The following is a 21,939-nucleotide window of genomic DNA, read 5'->3' as shown; positions in this document are numbered from 1 at the left end:
TAATTATAAAAGATAATTAAGAAGAAAATTTGCTTTTTTTGTTGAAAATATCTGAACTGAAGTTTTATACAAATTCAAATCTTAACGTGATTTTTTTAAGTGTTAATACAATCCTGCGGTACTTCATGACGACATTTAATATAGTTGAAGAACTTACAAAAATAAAAAAAATAACTAGAAAATTAAATTTAACAACAAAGTAGCAAAAACTAATCCTCACAATGCAAATTTTATTACGTTTAAAATAGTCATATCTGAAACCTTTGAAAGTCATATCAATAGCAGTGAAAGGTCCTTAAGAAATATGTGAATTTTTGTCCGAGGATGCCTTCGATGAATGCAGAACGTCGATAATTTTATTAAAGTTCATTGCGTAGAAAAGGCGTTTGTCAATTTTATTAAAAAGAATTACGCCAAGCAAAGCCTGTGAGAACAATAGTTTAAATTAAAAATCTCAAGGAAATTTATTTTCAATTGAGTATTGTATTTAATTAATTGAATTTGCTAATACTTTTTACAAAGGAAAAAGTATAAAACACGCGCTCATACTGATCTTAGATGAAATCTTACTATTTTTTGCGTAAAAAAATCTGTGATTTTTTTACTACACTGAGAGAAATCCGAAAAAGTTAAAATAACATTCCGGAAATGTTAATTTTACCCTGCAGTATTGATCCGAAATAGGTGTAAATATTATGCTTTTTGGGTGTATTAGGGGTTAACGTTACCCTTTTTCATGTTAATTTTACCCTTAAAAAGGTGTAAAATTAACATTAAAAAATTTTGATATATTTTTACACCTAAAAAGTGTTAAAGTTATGAGGAAAAAATGTTAATCGTACCCTCTTTTTTTTCTCAATGTACTTGAAGTTCACAGAGATTTTATCACCACTAAAATTCCACATTCCACTCTTGATTCCACTACTTGGGGATCACTTTTGTGAACATATCTCCAAGTTTCAGATGATTTCTCAGAAATGACGTTACGCTGTTTGTTCGCTAAGCCGCCTGTCTGTACGACCGTCCTCAGACTAGAGGTAAAGCCCAGTTTCCGAGGGTCTCAAAACCTTAAACAACAACCGATTTTATTGATTTTTCAAAATGTAAAAGCTCATTTGCCCTTAATAATCCAATCCTAAGTCAAAATTTTCCAAAAAATCTTGACTGATAAGAAATTAGAGAAGTTAAGCCATATGGTTAAGCCTTAAGTCTGAAGCCCGTATACGGTCGTTAACAGACCTAGGCCTTCCCTATAAGTTAATCCAAGGACAAGGGCAAAACCATACTTTTGGGTTTACTTGAAAATAAGTATTGTGATTTTTTTCATTTTTCCATATATTTTAGAAGTTACTTAGGCAAATATTTTGTTCGTACACCGAGAAAAATTTGGATGGTATTTTCTACAAATCGTGTCTTTAAATTCTACTATCTCAAAAGATAGTAGAAAATACCATCCTCCATAGATACTTTCCTTTAGAATCTACCATCTTGACATTTTAAAATTTACTATCCTATAGATAGTAAATTCTAACAGCCGGATGGTAAAATCTACTATTCTCCTTTAGATTTTACATTGACCTCTCTTAGATTCTAATATCCGGGAAGTAAATTTTACTGGCCGCATATTTGATGTTAAAATTTAACTGGAAGACAGTAAATTTTAACGGAGGATAGTAATTTGGATTGAAATTACTATCCAAGCCAATAAAATTTGCCATCCTGCTGTTAGAATGTCATTTTGGAATATCGTGGGTGCTGATGCAACGGTTCCCGATATGCTTTGAATACATTATAGCAATTCGTGGCGCAGCTGGAAGATGCTGGACTGTCATCACAAAGGTCGCGTGTTCAAATCTCGGCTGAGTCGTCAAAGTTGGAAAAAGATTTTCACGCATCAAAATGGCTTGAAATACAGAGAATGTCATCCAGGAAGGGCCCCAAGCCCTCAAACAATGGCCAAAAATCAATGGAAATAAGGAAAAATAAATTTTTCCGACATTTTTCATTCTAATATCCGGCCAGTAATATTTACTGGCCTGCCAGTAAAATTTACCATCCATATTGGAATTTACTATCCATGCAATAGATTCTACAATTTTTGACAGTCCAATTTAATATAGCGTTTGCTGGGTGACTTTTTTACTATCCGGCCATTAGAATTTTGTATGGAGGATGGTAAATTTTACCATCCACATTTTTCTCGGTGTAGGGTGGAATCTACACTTATGGATGTTATACACACTAACTTTTATACACACTTATACACAGATTTCTAAAAGTAAAAAAAAAGTTAATTACATCAAAAACTAATAATTTTATAACTTTCCGAAATTTGTTTTACGTAAGAACTTAAGATTCTTGCACGCTGTCTATAAGTGTATAACATCCGTAAGTGTAGACTCCACCCTATACGGGAATACCGTTTGATTCATTCCTATTAAAATGGTTTTTCAAAATCAAATGTTAAAATGTCTTTAAAGAGCGTGTTTCTCAACTGAATGCAATCATCTTCGGGTTCGTTGTAGAGGTCTTAAAAATTCTAACAAGTTCAATCTGGCTCTAATCGGTAAAGAAACACAATATAAACCGATAAGCAATTTTTGTCCGAAAATCAATTTTATTACTCTTCAAATTATTTCGTGGGATCTTTCGAGTGATATATCAGTTTAAAAATCCGTTGAGAACCGGTAAACGGTAAATGATGCAAAAGTACTTTTGTGGTACAGCATCTAATGACCTCTACACACTATGAGAAATTTCTTTAAAAAATACATTTTTAAAGAAAATTTCCCCTATCCTTGTAGGCAGAATCGTCAGAATTTTCTTTCTAAAAAAAGGCAATTTTTGACGAAAATTGCTTCTAGTGTGTAGACACCATAAGTCACGAGTTCGAAGAAATGTTTCTCTGTATAATAAATAAAGTATCATCACTCTGTATCATATTTGAGCCTTTCCGAGCAAGAACTCAATTGATAATTACAATGAGGTAGATACTTCGACACTAAACTTACACACAGAAAAATGAAAAATTCTTAAACAGAAACACCCAGGAATTTAATTTCAAATCCCATCCAATGAATGCCAATGCCCTAATTCTAAATCCTTTGATCATTTAGTTTTAGTTGCAAATCTGTAGACATTTTTCATTTTCCAGCTAATGCAGAACTTAAGTTCCCGATCTCTTAATTTGAAAGAGCTAGGGATTCTAGCTCATTTCTTTCGCTCAGAGCTTCTAAACTTAAACGCCTCGGGGATTCATGTCCAATTGAAGTTCCCAGGATCTTATATATTCTTAAATTTAGAGTCAAAATTTGTCTGTGTGTACTTATTGCCAACGTAAATAATAAATAAAAATCTTGTGATATAGAATCACAGAGATATTTCTTTGACAGGAAGATTTCTCCCTTGATATAGGAAGAAGTGGGGTACCTTTGAATTAGGACTGCTTTGGGCTTTTTTCCTACTTTTAAATAAAACTGGACTTTATCATGATATAGGGGAATGTAGGCATGGTTCGCACAGAGTGAACCTTCAAACGATGCGAATTTTCTCTTTGTTAAGAGCTGACCTAACATTTCTCATCTCGTTTCATGAGCTTAATAATGATCTATCTAATGGCTTATAAATGACGAACTATATAGCTCTTTACAAACAAAGAGAAAATTCGCATCGTTTGAAGATTCACTCTGTGCAAACCATGCCAACATTCCCTTAATTCAGCTCCACAAATCAATTGTAAAGCTAAATAATATTATGATAAGGCTCAGTTCCACTTTCACAGGTGTTAATTCGAGCTATGATTTAAAATTTATTAAAATAAAATGCCCCTAAAGGTTTTTCACCCATTTAGAACAAAGAATTAACATGATGTTAGACTATTTGCCTAATATCTGATATTATTGTGAATTGTGAATGTAAATAAATTTAACAAATAATTCCAACAATCGACTTCAAGAAACCTTTCAACTTAAGGGTACTTTATTTTATTTGAATGTACTTGACACATAGGGGAGAAACCACCCTACAAATTCAAATCATTTATAAAAACCGTTCACTAGTAAAAGTAACCTTTAGAAAGATGTTTCTGTATAAATAAATGTATTAAATCGACTACTGACAAACGTTTTTCATTTTCACCACATTTTTTGCATGTCAAAGAAGTTCCTATCCATGCATGATTCAGAATTTTTGTAAGAAGCTGTCCTCAACTCTGCATAAATAAGCTGGATAATATTTTATCTTATTGCTCACGTATTATATCACATGCTTCCTCATAAAAATGCACAGTGCATTTTTTATAGCTAGGGTAATTTGAAATGTTATTGTCTATAAATAAAAGAAACTTTTGTACGCAGATACTTTACTTGGTAAATCCAAATGCTTCCTCAAATGAATGCACTTTTCACCTCTTCTGGTATCTTACCATGGCAAATCGATATACAGAAGGTGGGAGTTGTGCAACAACAACGTGGAAATTTGATCAATTGATTGGTCAAAACGCGTCAATTGTGACGGTATTACATTCCCAAATGTCGTAACTTAACCACTTTAATGATGAGTGAAAGGGCAATTATGTGCGGAAATATTTTTTGATACTTTGTTGTGGGAAGTTGATAGTTTTTTTTTCTGGTTTTGCAAATGCTTTGAGGCAATTGACTTCTTCATTGTCTATTTCTTCACTTGTCCATCTGGGCAATGGTGTCCAATTGACCACTAGTCACAACATTCTCCAATGGGTGAAAATTTATGCACTTCTCCATATATTAATATGTAGCCTGTCGCATGGAAATGGGCTCATTATTGTTCATTCTCTTCGCAAGAATAAATGTGTTATGATAACTGGAAGTGACATTCATTGACAATTCGCCAGCTCCAACAGTCAATATGGATTTTGTCGCAATGTAACTTGTACATATCCGTGATATTTGTATCCAGAATGCATCTCCTCAAATGGTCACTCTTGTCTCGTCACATATGCACCTATATTTGAAGAGGATATTGCCAGCTATTGAAGATAAAATTATGCACTGAGTCAGGTCCACAAATTTGAATTGTTTATTTGCGCTACGGCAATTCACAGATGATTTTGAGGAAGTATGAGACAAAATCTGTCAGTTTGTTCTATTTAGTCCTTAAACAACATGTCAATATATAAAATAATTTCACTTTATTGACTTAATACGAATCCCAGACTTATTGCAAATTTTCGATTGACCTATGGAAGTGCCATTGTAGATGGGAAATTGAAAAGAAAAATTACACATCGACCATTTCAAGTAGATATGCCGTATTTTGACTTCGTTTTTTCGATCGATTTGAGTAGGGGAGACCGTGGTAGAACTAGCCACCAAATAAGATATTCAATTGCGAATAATTTGTACAAAAAATGTTTGTAAGAGGCTGATAAATATTTCAATGAATAGGAAAAGGAGTCTATATTTAAAATAACGAGTGGTTTCCTCAATATTCATTCGCAGGCAAACTATAACTCTTTCGTCTCTTTTGGGACTCTGAGTACCCAAAGCAGCATATGACTGTTTTGTGAAAAACAATGTTTTTTAAATATTCAGAACTGATAAAAATCCTATTCTTGTCGATGATTAAAACCTATAAGGATGTCAAAATGTAAGATATCTTTTTGTAGAACCTCAATTAATTCCTGAGTTTAGATATTTTTGATTAAAAAATTGTGAAATTGGCTTGCAGCATATGCTGCGGTCCGGAAAGAGATAAGATACCACTATCTAATACTATACGTGGCTAATTCTGCCCCGGTCTCCCTATACATTTTTTTAAGAAGCAGGAAGTTCTGAATTTAGAATTCTAGAAAAAGTAAAACTCAGATTCATAAAAAATATTGACCAGAAATCGTAGATAGGCTAGAAACACGGTCCAACTTTGCGATAAGCTTAAGCTCGTTGTTTTACTACAAAACTAGTTCTGCATTATTTGGTTTGCTAATTTACTCGTTACTATATTAAGTTTTACTCATGAACAATTTAATTTAACCAATATAACTTATAGATGAACTAAAAATTTATTCAGAATTTATTGTCGGTTCATATTCGGATCATTATAGGTTCATATCCGATTGAAACCAATTCACACTTCCTAGGGGTTCAAAGGTTTTGCTCTATATCTTTTGTTACTTTTTACCCCAAGTGGCCATTTTTAACAAACGGATTTCTGGAGAAAAGAACTTTTGTGAAATTCTAAAATAGATAGCGGATTCGTATTCAAAAATCCAAATTATTTAGAAAATATTCACCAGTGCATCAATTTTAGAAAATAAGTAGGTAATAATTGTTATCTTCTTCAAGGAAAATATTTCAAAAAAATAAGGCAAAAAATTTCAATATTTTTTATTTTCTAAATTCCTTGTTTGAATTCTAAGAAACTTACGACATTGAAGTAGGTCTATGGAGGCTATCTATAGAAAAAAATTTGAGCCGCTATCTTTTTTACCTTGGAAGATATTAAATTTTGAATTTTAAGATTTGTGACTTTTTGCCCCAGTCTCCCCTACAATGTAGCAAAGATGCAAAAGAGTAAAAGAACCAATGGAAAGGGAAAAAAGTCAGTTATGAAATTGCGAAGGCTAAGATCAATTGCTTTTTTCTCTCTTTAGGTAATCCATTCCAGAGAGATAACCCTAATACAAAATGTGAAATGGTCAATAAAATTGTAATATTTCAAGAAAAATATTAGAAAAAATATTTTTCTTCAATCTGGTTGGTAAATTACTGCGAAATGAGGGGGTTTGGACAATTATACACAGCTCCACTTGATTGCTGTAGGATGAGATAGGGCTACATAGAAAACGCTATTTTTTCGTATATTTCTAAAATAAGTTGAACCTAATGATAATTCAATTTATATCCTTAATGGTTTTGTCCATCTAAATTACATTACATTAAAGCCTAGGTTCCTTTAGAAATACGCGAAAATAGAGCTTTTCAATGTAGCCCTAGCTCAATATAGCCCCACATCCCCCTACTGATTTATGGTGCTATTGCAATGAAAAGTGAACATACTATTTTTAGCACTTTACTGTTCTCAAGTTCTTCTACATATTAAACTCTTCTTTTTTAAGGCTTCCTGTTACGACTGTTTGGTGGTTTTAGAACACGAAAAGAATTAGGGAAAACAGTTGAGACAGGAACCGAAACAAAGTAAAGTCGATAATACAGAAGCACTTGAGAACAGTAAAGTGCTGAAATCAAAGTGGTAAAATGCAATCGGGGTAGTTACGATCAACATTAGATAATGCCTGCTACTTGATATTTAGAATTCTTAGAATATTCCCAACCCAATAAGCAAATCTTGGCCAAATCGTCGAAATTAAATCGAAATCTCTGAATCTGTCGAGCGTATTTCGACAATATTTTGTCAAATTTTCGAATTGGTCAGAAAATGCTCTTTGGGAAGTTCAGTATATAATTTTAGCCGACTGGAAGTCTGCTGGAACTATTGCATATTCATTAATACGTTTCCACCTTGTCCACTTCTATCACAAATGTTTTATTATAAATAATTTGAAATAGACTTGTAATTGAAACTTCGTTTTTTTCCTTTTTCACTTTCGATTATACCAGAAAAGCGTATTATTTTTTTTATTATTTTATCCCATTCTAATCATTTTATAAGCTATTCTTGGTTCAAATTACTTCATTGGTATCAGTATCGAATTCTATTAAGTTTAAAAAATTTACAGATTGGCGTCATTTATATTTTGTGGTTTTTTTGTACACATTGTCGAAATTCCCATTTCTGAAGCGTGTACATCAATTTTTACGGATAGTATGTTCAGGGTAGGTCTCCTAAAGCAAATGATCAGCTTCGGTTTTGCATTAAAGTTAAGGCTGAAAATAAAGCTTACAGCAAATACGGTAAAGGCTCATAATTTTGTCCAGTTTCTTATTTTGGACACTTTGAGGATAAAATTGGACACTAAAAATAAATTATTTAAAATTATGGATTTTTATTCCAATATTTGATGAATAATGAATTCTATCTAAATATTTGTTCTTTTTGGAAGATTTTGACACTAAATACGTTAAATTTTGAATATGATTTGAGTTGAAATTGCTTTGTTGAAAATTCAGTGTGAGCAATTGCTTACCAGGAATATGACAGAACTTCGTGTTTACTTCAGTCTTATTTAGCTGTGGTAAAGTACTAAGAATGTTTCTTTGCTTTTTTTTGAGTGATATTATTGAATATTGTGTTTATTCACGTTAGTGGTAATTTGTACATTTGACCTGAAGTGAGATTTGCCTTGTGAATTAGATTTTTCGTGCGAAAAATGGGAAATTTTTTAAGACATTCACCAGTGATATGATAGTCCTTATTTTGAACAGATGTTTTTCTCACGAAATTTCGTGAAGTTTTAGCTCTTCTGATGACTAGGTTGGACAAATGCCTGGGGAAACAAAGGAGCATCATCACAACGAAGGAGATGTAGCGAGAAATGCCTTGAAAGGCTCCCGGAAAGGCCAGGTAATGAGCGAATCCGCACGTACTTGGAGTACCGGAGTCAACTCACTTTGTTGAATGATATGGAAAGTTTCCGGGCTTCTTGTGACATTCTACGTTTCCCTTACATGGATTTGGTAAGATTGGTTCATGAAATGAAGAGCAATAGGCATCCAGTTGAGTTGGATTAGCTGTCCAAATTTACAGCCAAGTTGTCCAAATTAATAACCAAGTTGTCTAAAACAAAAGTCAAATTCACTTCTACATATCTATTCATTTTTAAACGTATTAAGACTAATTTTAGTGAAAACAAAGACAATAAACCCTAGCCAAGTTTCTAAACAACCCTTTTGAAAAAAAGAGTAATAATAAAGTCAATTAGTATTAAAAATATTGCACTTCAAACATGGAACATCGATGCTTATAAGCAGACTGTCTAAAATTATGAACCTTTTACTGTGATACGAAACACGACGTATTCAGTGCAATAAAAAGCTACGTTATTTACGTTTCGGCAAAACGATTATACAGTCATATGACTAGCATTACCCGATGAAAATAAGTTGAGATAATACTATATAAGATTGTTAACAGCAAAAACTTGTACACTGCCTCTAATATTATTGTTTATTAACAATTTTTTCTCAGTTTAACATCCCTAGATTCCAATAACGTATAAAGTAAAATATAAGAAATATTCTGTGCATTTCTGTTCGTTCCAAAATAACAATAACTTTTATTCCTCACTATTAATTAACTTGCAATAAATTGAAATTGTCTGGGCAATTCCATCAATCTTTTCAACACTTCTCAAGAGGTTTTTTCTTCCTCGACCAACATGGGGCAAAGGAACTGAAACAGTCCATATGTAGGGAATAAATGGAACATAATTTGATGACGACGAAGACGAATAAATTGAATGGAGAGAAAAACAAGGGAGTAGCTAGCTTTTGAACTTTACAAAAGAAATCTCTTCAAACTAATAACTTTTATATAACAGAAAGAGCTTGGGAAAAAAATATCGTAGAAAATAGGTGGAAGTGAAAAGAGATGGTATGATGAAAAAGAGATTAGAGTATGAAATTACTTATAGCACTTTGCTGTTTTAATATAAAATTTCTCACTTATAGTCCTTAGAGGTTGGAGTAAGACAAGAAGTTCATTTATTTTCAACTTTTATGATTACGTTTAATGTGCATATGAATTCTTATAGAATTAATTACACCCCGTGAAAGCATTTTCTACTTTGACTACATCAACTTCTTACCATTCGCCTTTGAACATTAATGTGTTTTCTCCTTGCACTTTTTTGCTGTTGTTCCACTTTTTTTTAACGCTGTTGCAATCTTCTGGCATCCACTTCTATATTGTTGTCAATTTGATGAAACGCTGCCCATTTCTCACATTGTGAATGGATGTACTGTTAAGATTGTGGCTAAATCCAAATGGTTGATTGATTTTCTTCTCTCTTGAGAGTCTGATTTAAGTGGGTCCTTTTGGCATTTCCCGCCAATAAAACATCATTATAATTGAGTCAAAAATTATGGAAGATATGTTTTGTGATTTTTGAGCTTGATTTTTTTGTTTTCAATGCAGATTTGTTGATTGAAGGTGTTGATTGAAGAAATGTTGATTGAAGAAAATGTTGATTGAAGAATCACTTTAACACCAATAGCCACTACCGCGAACAATCATAAATAATCATTTAAAACAATAATTATCCACAAATATTCTTTTTAAGCAATTAAAAATGCGCACTCCAAGAAGTTTTAAACAATATTAATTACTAAATATATAAAAAGAATGAAAAGAAGTGGCCGTACTCATATTATGTACATCTACAATTAATTAGTAAATCTAATCAATAGAAGAGTTTTGTGTAAGCTTAACGGGGTTGATCTTTCTTTCAAATACGCATTTCTTGGGTTAAGTTACGATATATCTTAGTTTGAACTTAGGTGTGTACGAGTGCCAACATTTGCATATTATCTCAATGTTGATTGATGAACGTTTGTTTTTTTTTTTACTAACATATGAAACTGCTGGCAGTAAATTATCATCCGCATTGCCGGGTGGAGCCCCTCAATTCGGCTCCATCATACATATTGAGATTATGCATTCGAGTATACTCATTCACAACGCATTGACCTAGATCGTGAAGTGGTAAATGTTGTTTAGCAATCATTTGTCAAAGCTTAATCCTCACACAAATGCACTCAAATCCCATTGAGAATCAGTAACATTTGAAATTGAATCGAATTAGAAAAGACATTGCCTTTAGGTGTCTTAAGTAACATAAATTCTCCCAATTGAGGAGAAATTTTATCTTCAATGATTCCTGAAATGATTTTGATGAAGACTGAAAGATATCAAATATATTCCTCTCTGATTCCAAATCCAAATAACTAAGGATTTCATTTCAGTAAAGTCAATTAATCCAATATTACCACAATTGAACGTTACAGTATACTGAATTTTATTTTTTATATTTTATTGATGAGCACGGTGAATAAAAAATTATTAAAAATATATATCAGATATTCTCTTTAGATTTTAAATAACACTTTAAGCGCAAAATCTTTAAAAATAAGCTTTGATAGTTGAGTGTTCAAAAATATCCTTCATTACAGTTGTGTTGTAATTTATTAAAATATTATAACAATTCATATTAAGCTATCGCTAGTATATGTTCAAATACCTTAATTTTGCTTCTTAATACTAAACTTACCAAGACCCGGTCAAATTGACCGGTTTAAAATTAACACATATTTAAACGATACAATGTCACTATCAAACTTTATGAATTTCTTAAAATATGCATGTATAATATATTTTTCAGTGTTTAAATTTTAAATATTTGCTTTTTTCCAAGAGAAATTTGTAGAGCATCCGGCCCTACCTCGGTTTGTCATTTGACCGAAAAACGTCCTTAAGCGGTCGGTAGGTTTAGTGTTAATAAAGTAAAAACATAAAGCTTGATTTATCAAATGTAATAGTCTACACATCAATTATGTCAAAATGGAAATGTAAAATTTCTGCACACTTTACTTTATTCAAAGTTGACAGCAAAATGACTAAAATTTTGTTAAAATATGATCTGTTCAAAAATATAAATAAAACAGAGATCATAAATTGTAAAAATAAAAAATTAAAATAGTAAAATTAAGAAATTGTAAATCGTTTGAAATTTAATTGACCTTTCATAAATTTGGCGATATTTACTGACAAAAATGATAATCTCTTGCTGACATAAAAGCGTTTTATTGACCTAAAATTCCAATTCCGATTTAAAAACTGCCCAAAAGAACCTTTTTAATGTTTGAAACTTCAATAAATGCAATTATTCAAGTCTAAATTCTTTTGATCTAAAATTAAAAGATTCAATTTGTAAATTTGATTTAAAAAAATATTATTCTTTTTTTATTTAAAAGTTAAGAAGCTTGATTTAATATAATATAAATTATTTTTTTACTTTTCGTATTTTAATTGTTGTATAAAGGGATAGCTGACGGTGGTGTAACTGAGCTAAGTTTTTCAGAACAATCTGTCCTTCCGGTCAGTGTCGGAATTTGTTAATCAAATCCTATAAATTACACACACAATTTCACCAGAGCTTTCGACACATATCATGTCTTCCTCAGTGGTTCTTTGTTGGTCTTTTCTTTAGGATTTTTGTCACTAATTCCTCTACTTTCTAATGCATCAGTTTTAAATTTTGTTAGGAGCTCACTAATAATTTTCTTCTTTCCTTTTTACATAGCGAACGGATTGGTCTACGGACTGAAGTACCAGTCCGTTCGCTGTGTAAGAAAGGAAGAAGAAAATTGTTAGTGAGCTCCTAACCAAATTTAAAACTGATGCATAAGAAAATAGAGGAATTAGTGACAAAAATCCTAAAGAAAAGACCAAGCAAGAACCACTGAGGAAGACACGATAATTGTCGAAAGCTCTGGTGAAATTGTGTGTTTGATTCATAGGATTTGATTAACAAATTCCGACGCTCACCGGAAGGACAGATTATCCTGAAAAACCTCGCTTTCATATTTAAAGCCAATTGTATAGTTTTGTAAAAAAGATATAAAACCAAACACGTTTTCGGACTGAATTGAATGAGTTTCTTATTAGATAACTAGGGATCTCAGTGGCGCAATAGCAAAAGACCGTTGGTCTTTAAGCAGAGAGATCCCCAGCTTGACTTACAGTCGTGAGGTCGAGTCCCGCCCGGTGCAAAGATCTCAATGTCTAGAAAAAGGCAATTTCATTGTAATACAATATAATAAAAATGCACCGCCGCTGCCCAAGAAACTTCGGGGGTATTTATGAAGCATCAACAGATTCTTCCAACACGTAATACGACAAAATGAATTAATTCTAACAAATATAGGGTGAAAGGAACGTCTATTGACACTTTAAGAACTTGTGTCAGCACCTATTGACACCCTACTCCGTACCATTTGATATAAGAAATTTGAACATCTCTGTTTATAGTAAAAGGTATATTACAGAAAAAAAGTTACATTACTTACGTAAGGTAAGTGTGCCAAATTTCGGCATAGTTGCATGCAAGCGTCAAAGTCTCAAGTTTGAAATGTAATATTTTAAATTCAAATTATTTTTTTTATTCTTTCTTCTTAAAGAATGTTGCTTGGAACCTTGTAAAGAGTTTACCGTCTTTATTTACTCTATAATCATTCTTAATACATTTTAAAATGCATAAAAATATAGACATATCTTTAGTGCCCTATTTCGGCCACCTTCTTTCTCATAGTTCCTTGCCCTTCAGGAATTCTTCCAATATCTTTTTCACGTCATCTCGTTTGTCGAAGCTACATTTTTTGTTATTCTTTTGCATTGTATAATCTCTAGAGTATGTAAAATCTAAAAGTTCATGGAAATTCGAGGAAGAAAAAGGTGACCGAAATTGCAAGCTGGCCGGAATTTGGCACACTTACCCTATATTTTACTAGACACATTAAATAATTTTCAACATTTTGACAAAAGTGTCAATAGGGGTTCCCTGTCGAACAGACGTTCCTCCGACCCTATTCCGATACGATTAATAAAGCACATATCCAAGATTTTCTTTTTAAATTAAATTTTTCAATTCAGGCAACTCTATTCGTACAACATTGATAAACATAATATGTACATACTTTATTATTCAACTATCATAATAAATTAATATGTTGAAAGAAGATATTCTCGTCAGAGCTTGACAATTGCCTGAGAAAAGTGTGTAATGTAATATTTTCTTAATGAATCTCAACATTTTATTGTCCAGTACTATAAAATTTGATATTGCAACCATTATGCAATTTCTTAGACGTAATTTAACTAATGTTCTAACTCACATAAAACTTGCATATTAAGTTCTTCATCAGTAAATAAAAATTTTAATAGTTAAAAGTCTTGTTCTGCCTATAGACTACTAAATTGAAATTGATCTAATTTGACATAAAAGTAAATTGTCTCTACAGCAGGAAGATTTATATTCTTCAATTTTATTAGTCGATGGAATCTAGCTAAACTAGTTCTTAACAACGGGACCTTCTTCTTAATAAATTTGATTTGATTGGATTATCTAGTAGGATCCCGATGCCAAATTTATGTCTTTCATATCAAAATCATTTCAGGAATCACAATGCAATGGGGTTCTCGTAAACCCAAAAAGATATTTTTCAATTTCTATAAAAATCAATAAAATACCATCTTACCTTCTTCAATTCTCCGTGCCGCTTCCCTCACGTCCGGGGCATTTTCCAAGATCACATACATTAGGGGCATCAGTTCCCAAGGATAATTGAATTTGTCCAGCAATTTCTGGCAATTGTCAAAGAAGACTTCGGAGCTTTGACCTGAAAGCGTGACAAGAGGAAGAGTTGAACATTAAAATCAAGAAAATATTCCATCAATTACAGAATCTAGTTTAAGTGTTGGCTCTTTTTTATGGCATGGTATTTAATGAATAGTAAAAGGAAATATTTGCGTGTTGCAGTCTATCATTAGCTTCCATTAAAATCAAATATTATATATCAAAAGGTGCGTCAATATAAAATTATTGCGAATCTGTGATCTCCACGGACTTTGCCACTCGATGATATCTTTTAAAAGCATCTTTCCCGATACAAAAAAGGGTAAATAATATTAAATTGAAATAATTGTTGAAGTCATTGATTGGCAAAGACTTTTCCTTCACCATCATCTTGAGTGCCTTTTGATGAAATCAAGTTGTGAATAAAAAACTGCACACCTCAAGACACTTCACCTGTACTTCAACTATGTCTGTTGACTTAATTGATAAGGAAGTAGAATGACTAAGAATAGAAGGGTTTTTGCTGATAGTTTTCATGTCTTTCGACTTTGTTGATTCTAATTACAAACATTCATAGTAAAAACCATGTTGGACATTACACAATATTTTTACAGATTAAATACCTCAACAGCTTAACCCTCTATCAGGTAAGACCGTCTCAAGACTGTCTTCACAACGGTGGCAGCCAAAATCCCGAAAGGGATGAAATTAAATGGAAGAAAATGTTTAGAATAATTTCCCAAAACACAGAAGATTTGCCTCTGCCTTCAGCAAGCGCGACTGCAATCGTGGGAATAGGTATGACACTTTTAAGAATTTGGGATTTTGGCTTTCGAGATTTTGGCATTCGGGATTTTGGCTTTCAGGATTTTGGTCCATTCAGGATTTTGGCTTTCGGGATTTGGGCTTTCGGGATTTTGGCCCATTCGGGATTTTGGCTTTCGGGATTTTGGCTTTCTGGATTTTGTCTTTCTGGATTTTGACCAGAACCCATTTTGTTAACCAGTCTTAAGTCCCATATTTCCTGAAGAAATAGGTCAGATACATAAGAGAAATATGAGAAAAATATAATTTGTTCGAAGCCAGAGTATATTCGAAGTCAGAAAGCCTTCCTTCACTGCTTAAAAAAAGTTATATGGGTTACGCACAATAAAATCTCACAATATTTTCTCTATATTTTTTCAATATAATATTCTTTTATTTTAAAATCTTAAGCATACGAAAACTATATCAATTAAACGGTATCACCAAAAATTTTCATTTAAAAATTTTGAAAAACCAGACATTGGGACGTAATTTTCACGGAACTTTTCGAGAAAAAAAACTTAGTTTGCGGTGAACAAGACTACAGAGTAGGTTCATCCAAAGCCAAAACAATAAATACTTTTTAATAGCAGTAGAGTTAAATTCAAGCTTAAACATAGGATTTTTGAAAAAAAAAACGAGAAACGAAATTCGGATTTTTGGGAGAATTTTGAACCATAGAATTATAATTTTCGGACCATTTTACATTTTGTTTTGCTTTGTTAAAGAAGCAGTGATCAAGGAAATAAAAAAATCCCTGCCACGAGTTTGTACGCCACAATGTAGGTTTAAAAGAAACGATCGGTGTTTCAAGGACCAAAGGACAGAATTTAAAAAATAAAAAAAAAATCTGAAAATATCAAATGTTGCACTTTTGTATGCTAAAGAGCTCGAACTATTTTTTTTTATTATACCAAAAAATTGAAAAAATATGCGGTTTTATAGTATTTGTGACCTTTGTAATGGCCTCTACACACTAGAGAAATTTATGTCCATAAATTTTTACGGCTTTACTTTTAACCAGGGGCATGACATTTCCTATGTTTCCTATATGTTTCTAAGCGAGCCGAAAAAACTTTTGAGTTTATTTGATGTTTTCTGTCATTGTAGAATGAACTAGCAAAAAATACTAATACAAAATAAAAGCCAATTTAATAACGAAGAGGCAACCGAAAACCCCAAATTGGCAATCTACGTAGTTTTGAAGATATCTTGTGAAATGTGTACGAAAACAGGGAAAAAATTACACTAAAACCGGTCGCATTTTTCAGAGCTAATATCACCCCCCTGCTTTTAACAATAGTATTAACTGTGATTATTTATTATATCATAGGATACGTCGTCAATTAACCAATGTCAATCTGTTGTTCATATCATTTCCCATCTCCCGATCAGGTCGATAGAAGTAAGTCGACGGCAGCCGCAGTCTAAGCATATTATTACTAAGTCGATTAGTGACTAGCTCTCGCAAAGAACCGTTATGCCCTAGACACACTTACGACTTAAGCCGAGAGGCGACTTAGTGAAAAATGATGGAAATGAAGTCTAACCATTATTTCGAATATAATTACGCTAAGCCGTCTTTCGGCTTATCCTCAGGTCAATCAAGGCCCTTAGTGACAAGTCAACAAATTTTTGCCGATTTGAGTGTTAAAAATCGACAAATCGGCATTTTAGGCAATCGTGAGTGACACAGCTATCTATTCATCGTCCTAATTTATTACTAAAGTATTGATCAAACTTGTAATTTCATTCACATAACACTTTCACGGTATCACACAATTTAATTATTTATTTTTTTAAATACATATAGTATTTTACAATTCTGTGACAAAACATTCAATAAACATTCAGTAAATTCATTCCGATGATTGATTGTAAAATGTGCAATTTGAAACACCTGTAGTCGAGCTTAAATTAATTATTACCGCGCAGTTTAAAAATATTGAAACTTTAGAATGGGAAAAATTGAAATGTCTACCACCCACGTCTTGAGTAATTCCCCTCTTTACGTTTATAATGTAATGATTTGCCAATGAGTAATCCAGCATAACCTGATAAAACCCAACGAGTTTCCCTGCCTTTCCTATTGAAATGACAAACTTATGACTTTGCCATATAAAATTGATTGCAATGTAAGAATTCATTAATATTTTATTGAGGAAGTATTTTTGATTAATGATTAATGACCAAAGCAAGATCATTTGTTAGATCCTGAACTTTTTTCTCAAAGTGGTTTGAAGTGGTTGAAAAGCATTTTGAGGATGTGGTTAAAAGGTAGTGGTATCAAATGATTATCCGGTGGAAAAGTCGGAAAAGAAAGTAAATTGGGCGCGATAGTGTGGAAAAGAGCGCGTGCAAAATTGAAACGAATTTGTTGTGTGGTATGGAGTGACTCCGAAGTTAAGAGCAAGGCGGAGCTTTCGATTCATTGGCTACGAGCATTCTCCCTACTGCAAAATTTGTTCCCTCTTCTATGAGAGTGGCATAATGCTCTGCCCCGACCACCAAGAGAGAGAAATATGCTGCAGTGTTGCGTGGCTTTATGTACCACATTCTAGTGCTGTTTCCCATAATGTTGCCACGAACGAGCGTTAGAATGAGCGGTGCAGCTAACTAGTATCCCCCATGTAGCATGTGCCTCGTTGCTCTCCGAGATAACCACGTGGCTCCTGGCCAAGTTCTCTGGCGCAGCTCAGCTAGCACGCAAGCCATTTGGAACGCCTGAATTACATCCCTATCTCACTCTTACACATCCCCAACTCAACCCCCAACGGACTTCACAATTGCCATTCTCCAGAGACCTACATCGCTTTAAACATCCTTATACCCCCCGTCAAACCCATTCAAGCATCAACTGTTAAGAGCCCCAACACAATATCCCAAGGTGGGGCTATATCCCAAACCCCTCGCGAACTTTCTTCTCAATCAAATCCCCAATCCTCAACCCCCTGGCCCAAAGGGGCAATGTGGCCCAGAAATATGCATCTGCACTTGTGCCAGAGCCAGAGACTTGCTGGTGAGGTTGAGGTGCCTGTAGGGTGGGCCAAGAAGAGCGTCATCAGGAAAGTTGAGGAAGTAGTAAAATGTTTTATGGCAAACCATACATTTTATTATAAACGAACGAATGAAACGAATACACCGAGGAAGGGAGAAAAAAAAGTGGTGCTGCATTTCTGCTTGAGAGCTTTTATGTTTCAATGCGATCGAGGAGGAATTGTCTGATGACTCGAGGGAGAGTGCACCTCAGCCCAATCCTCCAAGTCTGCCCCACAGCCCCCCAAACAAAAGGCATTTATGCACGAGAAAGCATTGAGATGAGAGATGCACCCAGGATAGCTATAAAATGATTCAATGCAGCATTTCACAACTTTTCAAGTCCTAGATTTTTCGGAAACTATTTTGATTTGCGGCACTTTGGGTGGAAGCAGATTTACTGATACCATCACTCAGTATAAGTATTGCGATTTTCTGAAATTTATATATTTTATTAGTAGATTTGCCAGTATTTTGCGAAAAAACAGTTAGAAATTAGTAAAATTTAAAGTTTAAAATCACGCGGAAAAAAAATGTTTATCGGTTAAGAACCTGTTCGCCGCTATTGATTGACAATCGATTGAAGCCCATTCATATCCATCTAAGATTCCCAAAAATCCTTCCAAATTTAATTTATACATATTTGTAAAAATCGATTGGAAAATAGGGTGAAAGGAACATCTATTGACACTTTAAGAACTCGTGTCAGCACCTATTGACACCCTACTCTGTACTATTTGGGATATGAAATTTGAACACCTCAGTTTTTTATAGTAAAAAGTATAAGATAAAGTACCCTCTAGTCGGCCGGTTTCTCAACTCGGCCAGTTGAATTATTTAACCAATTTTTTAACGTTTTATAATCAATTTCTATGAAATTTTCACTGATTTACGTTATATATAATATAATACACCTTCTAATGTTAAATCGGTAAGACCATATTATAACAAATCTAAGTAAATTGAATAAATAGTCGCACTGGCCGAGTTGAGAAACCGGCCGACTACAGGGTACTTTACCTTATTACAGAAAAAACGTTATATTACTTATATTTTACTAGATACATTAAATAATTTTCAACATTTTGACAAAAGTGTCAAAAGGGGTTCCCTGTCGAACAGACGTTCCTCCGACCCTATGTTTTCGAAAGTCTTTTAACCATTGAGCTTGAAAAAGTCATTTATAGAAATAATTCAACAATAATCCAATAATAATTCAGTAATGATTTAGTGTAACTTAAATGACAAATTCAAATATTTTACGCACTCGAAAAATATATTTGTTTTACTAAATATAAGTAGTTAATCCCATAATCCATTTTAAATCAACTATTTTTTCTATCTATTTATTTAATAAAGGTACTTCAAGGCTTAGATGTAGAAATTGAACCCAAAAAAAGAACCAGGCTGTAAAGTAATAACTTATGTGTTGATAGTTAAATTGAAAAATTAAAAAGAGCTACCCATGTTTTTTATCATATTTTCTATTATCGTATTAGATGAGCACATATATTCTTAAGATTATTGTTTTTCATATCTAAATTTAAATCACTCATAGTAGTATAGGGGAGCTCGGGGTGCAATTAGCCAGGGGTAGAATTAGACAGTAGGTTATTTTCGTTTCCCTTAAAATGTACATTGAGCAAAGTATTTTTTAAATAAAGCAGGAACACATCCCCATATTCCCAGAAATATTTTTAAGTCTGAAACTGTTATCCTACAATTTAGAAGCATTTTTATAAAATGGGTGTAAAATTGTAATTTTGATGTCATAGTTTTCGGTCCAGCATTTGGACTTCTAAGTTGTTAGTCAAAATCTCACAGTTTTACTTTGTTTCTGGTTTAATAAAATTAATTAAGAGATATTTTTCACTTGGACAATAATTATCTACTTTTTTTATACAAGATAATAAACATTGAAACAGCCCTCGGAGCAGATGTAGCCACTCTTCCGTGGCGGGATAAAACTATTGATGATTTTTCACTAATACATGGATAATTGTTAGATGAAAAAGTACTATTGATATTCCAAGCAATATTGTCATTTGGATAAGTAATTTGTGAAATAGATTTTTTCAGGATGTTTCCATCAATTTTGCCGTAATTACAAGAATGTCATAAAAAATCGGCTAAAGCCTTTTTCTTTAGGTTTAAGTGACATATTTAGCATCAGTGGGCTTCAGTGTATCTAGTGAAACAATATTTGGTATCTCCAGTTTCAAATTTCGTCTGAAAAACAGGTGGTAACTAGTATCCCAAAAGTGGCTATATCTACCCAGTCCGGGGCACTTGTAACCAATTTTCCCAAATGTGCCATACTTTTTTCATTATCCTCTCTAGAAAAAGTCAAGGATTTTAGAACTTTGAACTACATTATTTCATAGAGCCAATATCCTAATGTTATTTATAAAACATAAAAATATTAGGTAAACCTTATCATTTTTTCATAAATCTGGCTAAAAGTACCCCGGTCTCCTCTACGTAAGAAAGATCTTGAAAAACGAAGAAAATAAAAAACTATCCTTCTTTAAAAAAAAAAGAACGCTATTAGATTGGGATTAATTTTAATTTATAATATGAAAAGCGCGCACAGTAGCACAACTGTGAGTGGTGGCCTGATGAGATTGCCTTTGTTAAGGGCGTGTTGACGTACAGTAGACTCTCACTCAATCGGCTCTTTTTCAATCGGGCGAAAAATTTTGTTGACAATTTTCACGTTTAATTATGAAGCTAATTCGCTCAAATTCGCTGTAGTTCTTCCTATTTTATCGTGATTCTTTGTAATTGAGCACTTTTTGATGAATTTATAAAGGCTTTGACTCTCAATTCTATCGCTAAACCGGATGACATTTTGCCCCATATTCCCGATTGAGAGAGAGTCTACTGTATTCCCAGCTTAGGATCAACTGACTGTCTCTTGAGAACGCACCATCGGAAGGCACATATTTATTAGCTGTCTGCAGAAAATCTTATGCTTATCGTAAGGCATGTTCACTAATAGACTTTTTTTTTAAAGATGCACATCCATCACCATCAACTCAGGGGGGGGGGGGGCAAGGCACATTGCGTACCCAATCTGTTCTTGGGGATTCACAATAATGGCAAGATCTATAGGGTACAAATTGACTCAGGCTGATTCTAGAAAATATTCAGTCTGTAAAATTTCACAGCAAAGGGTTAGATGAAGGAAATTTATGTAAAAGATCCCTAATCGATGATTCTAAACATTCAATGAATGACAGATTCAGATAAATCTTTACTGCTAAATTTTACAGGTTAAACATTCTCAAGGATCAGTCAGAATCTATTTGGGCCCTTAGGAACCAACGATTAGTCTTATGCCGTAAACACACTTACAACTTAAGCCGAGAGATAATAATAATAATAATAATGCTGGCGCAACATTCCATAAAGGAACAAGGCTTTCCCGCAAGGGGATTTCTATACATGCATTATTATTTTTTCTTGTATGGGATGAGGTTTTCAGTCCCATGCTCGTGGAATAAAGTGCAGTGAAGCTCACTGGATGCAATCCGAACACCTTTAACGCCAGAAAAATTCCTGGTGACCTAAAGGGGATTCGAACCCGGGACACTCGCATCATAGAGCGAGTGCTCTACCAATTGACCCATTGACTGCCTCCGAGAGATGATATAGTAGAAAATTATCGAAATGAAGTTTAACCATTATGTCGAATATAATTACGCTAAGTCGTCTCTCGTCTAATTCTAAGGTCTGTCAAGGCCCTTACAATTGTATCTATAAATTATAGTAAATTCTAAAATAAAAATTCAAGTAATTGGATTTTTTAT

At 33.1% G+C, this 21,939-nt stretch overlaps 1 protein-coding gene across 11 annotated transcripts in view; it reads right to left on the bottom strand.

The window, feature by feature from the left end:
• The window catches only part of LOC129807293 (protein doublesex), a 228,148-nt gene that overhangs the window by 64,162 nt on the left and 142,047 nt on the right, over positions 1–21,939 (bottom strand). For 9 of the 11 annotated variants that reach the window (XR_008752262.1, XR_008752263.1, XR_008752264.1 and 6 more), the window contains 2 exons: positions 14,190–14,330; positions 9,743–10,623 (listed from right to left, as the gene is read on the bottom strand). Coding sequence is in view for 1 of the 11 variants with exons in the window: in XM_055856467.1 (XP_055712442.1) it covers positions 10,532–10,623; positions 14,190–14,330 (233 nt within the window). In the remaining 10 variants the exon portion in view is untranslated. Of the gene's footprint in view, positions 1–9,742; positions 10,624–14,189; positions 14,331–21,939 lie in introns of those variants that run through there. The other 2 variants (XR_008752257.1, XM_055856467.1) reach the window with 2 other exon arrangements.

The sequence above is a fragment of the Phlebotomus papatasi genome, chromosome 3 (genome assembly GCF_024763615.1).
Source record: "Phlebotomus papatasi isolate M1 chromosome 3, Ppap_2.1, whole genome shotgun sequence".
Taxonomy (NCBI): Eukaryota; Metazoa; Arthropoda; class Insecta; order Diptera; family Psychodidae; genus Phlebotomus; species Phlebotomus papatasi.
Note: the sequence above shows the minus strand (reverse complement) of the source record. Positions and strands in the feature narration are given on the sequence as shown.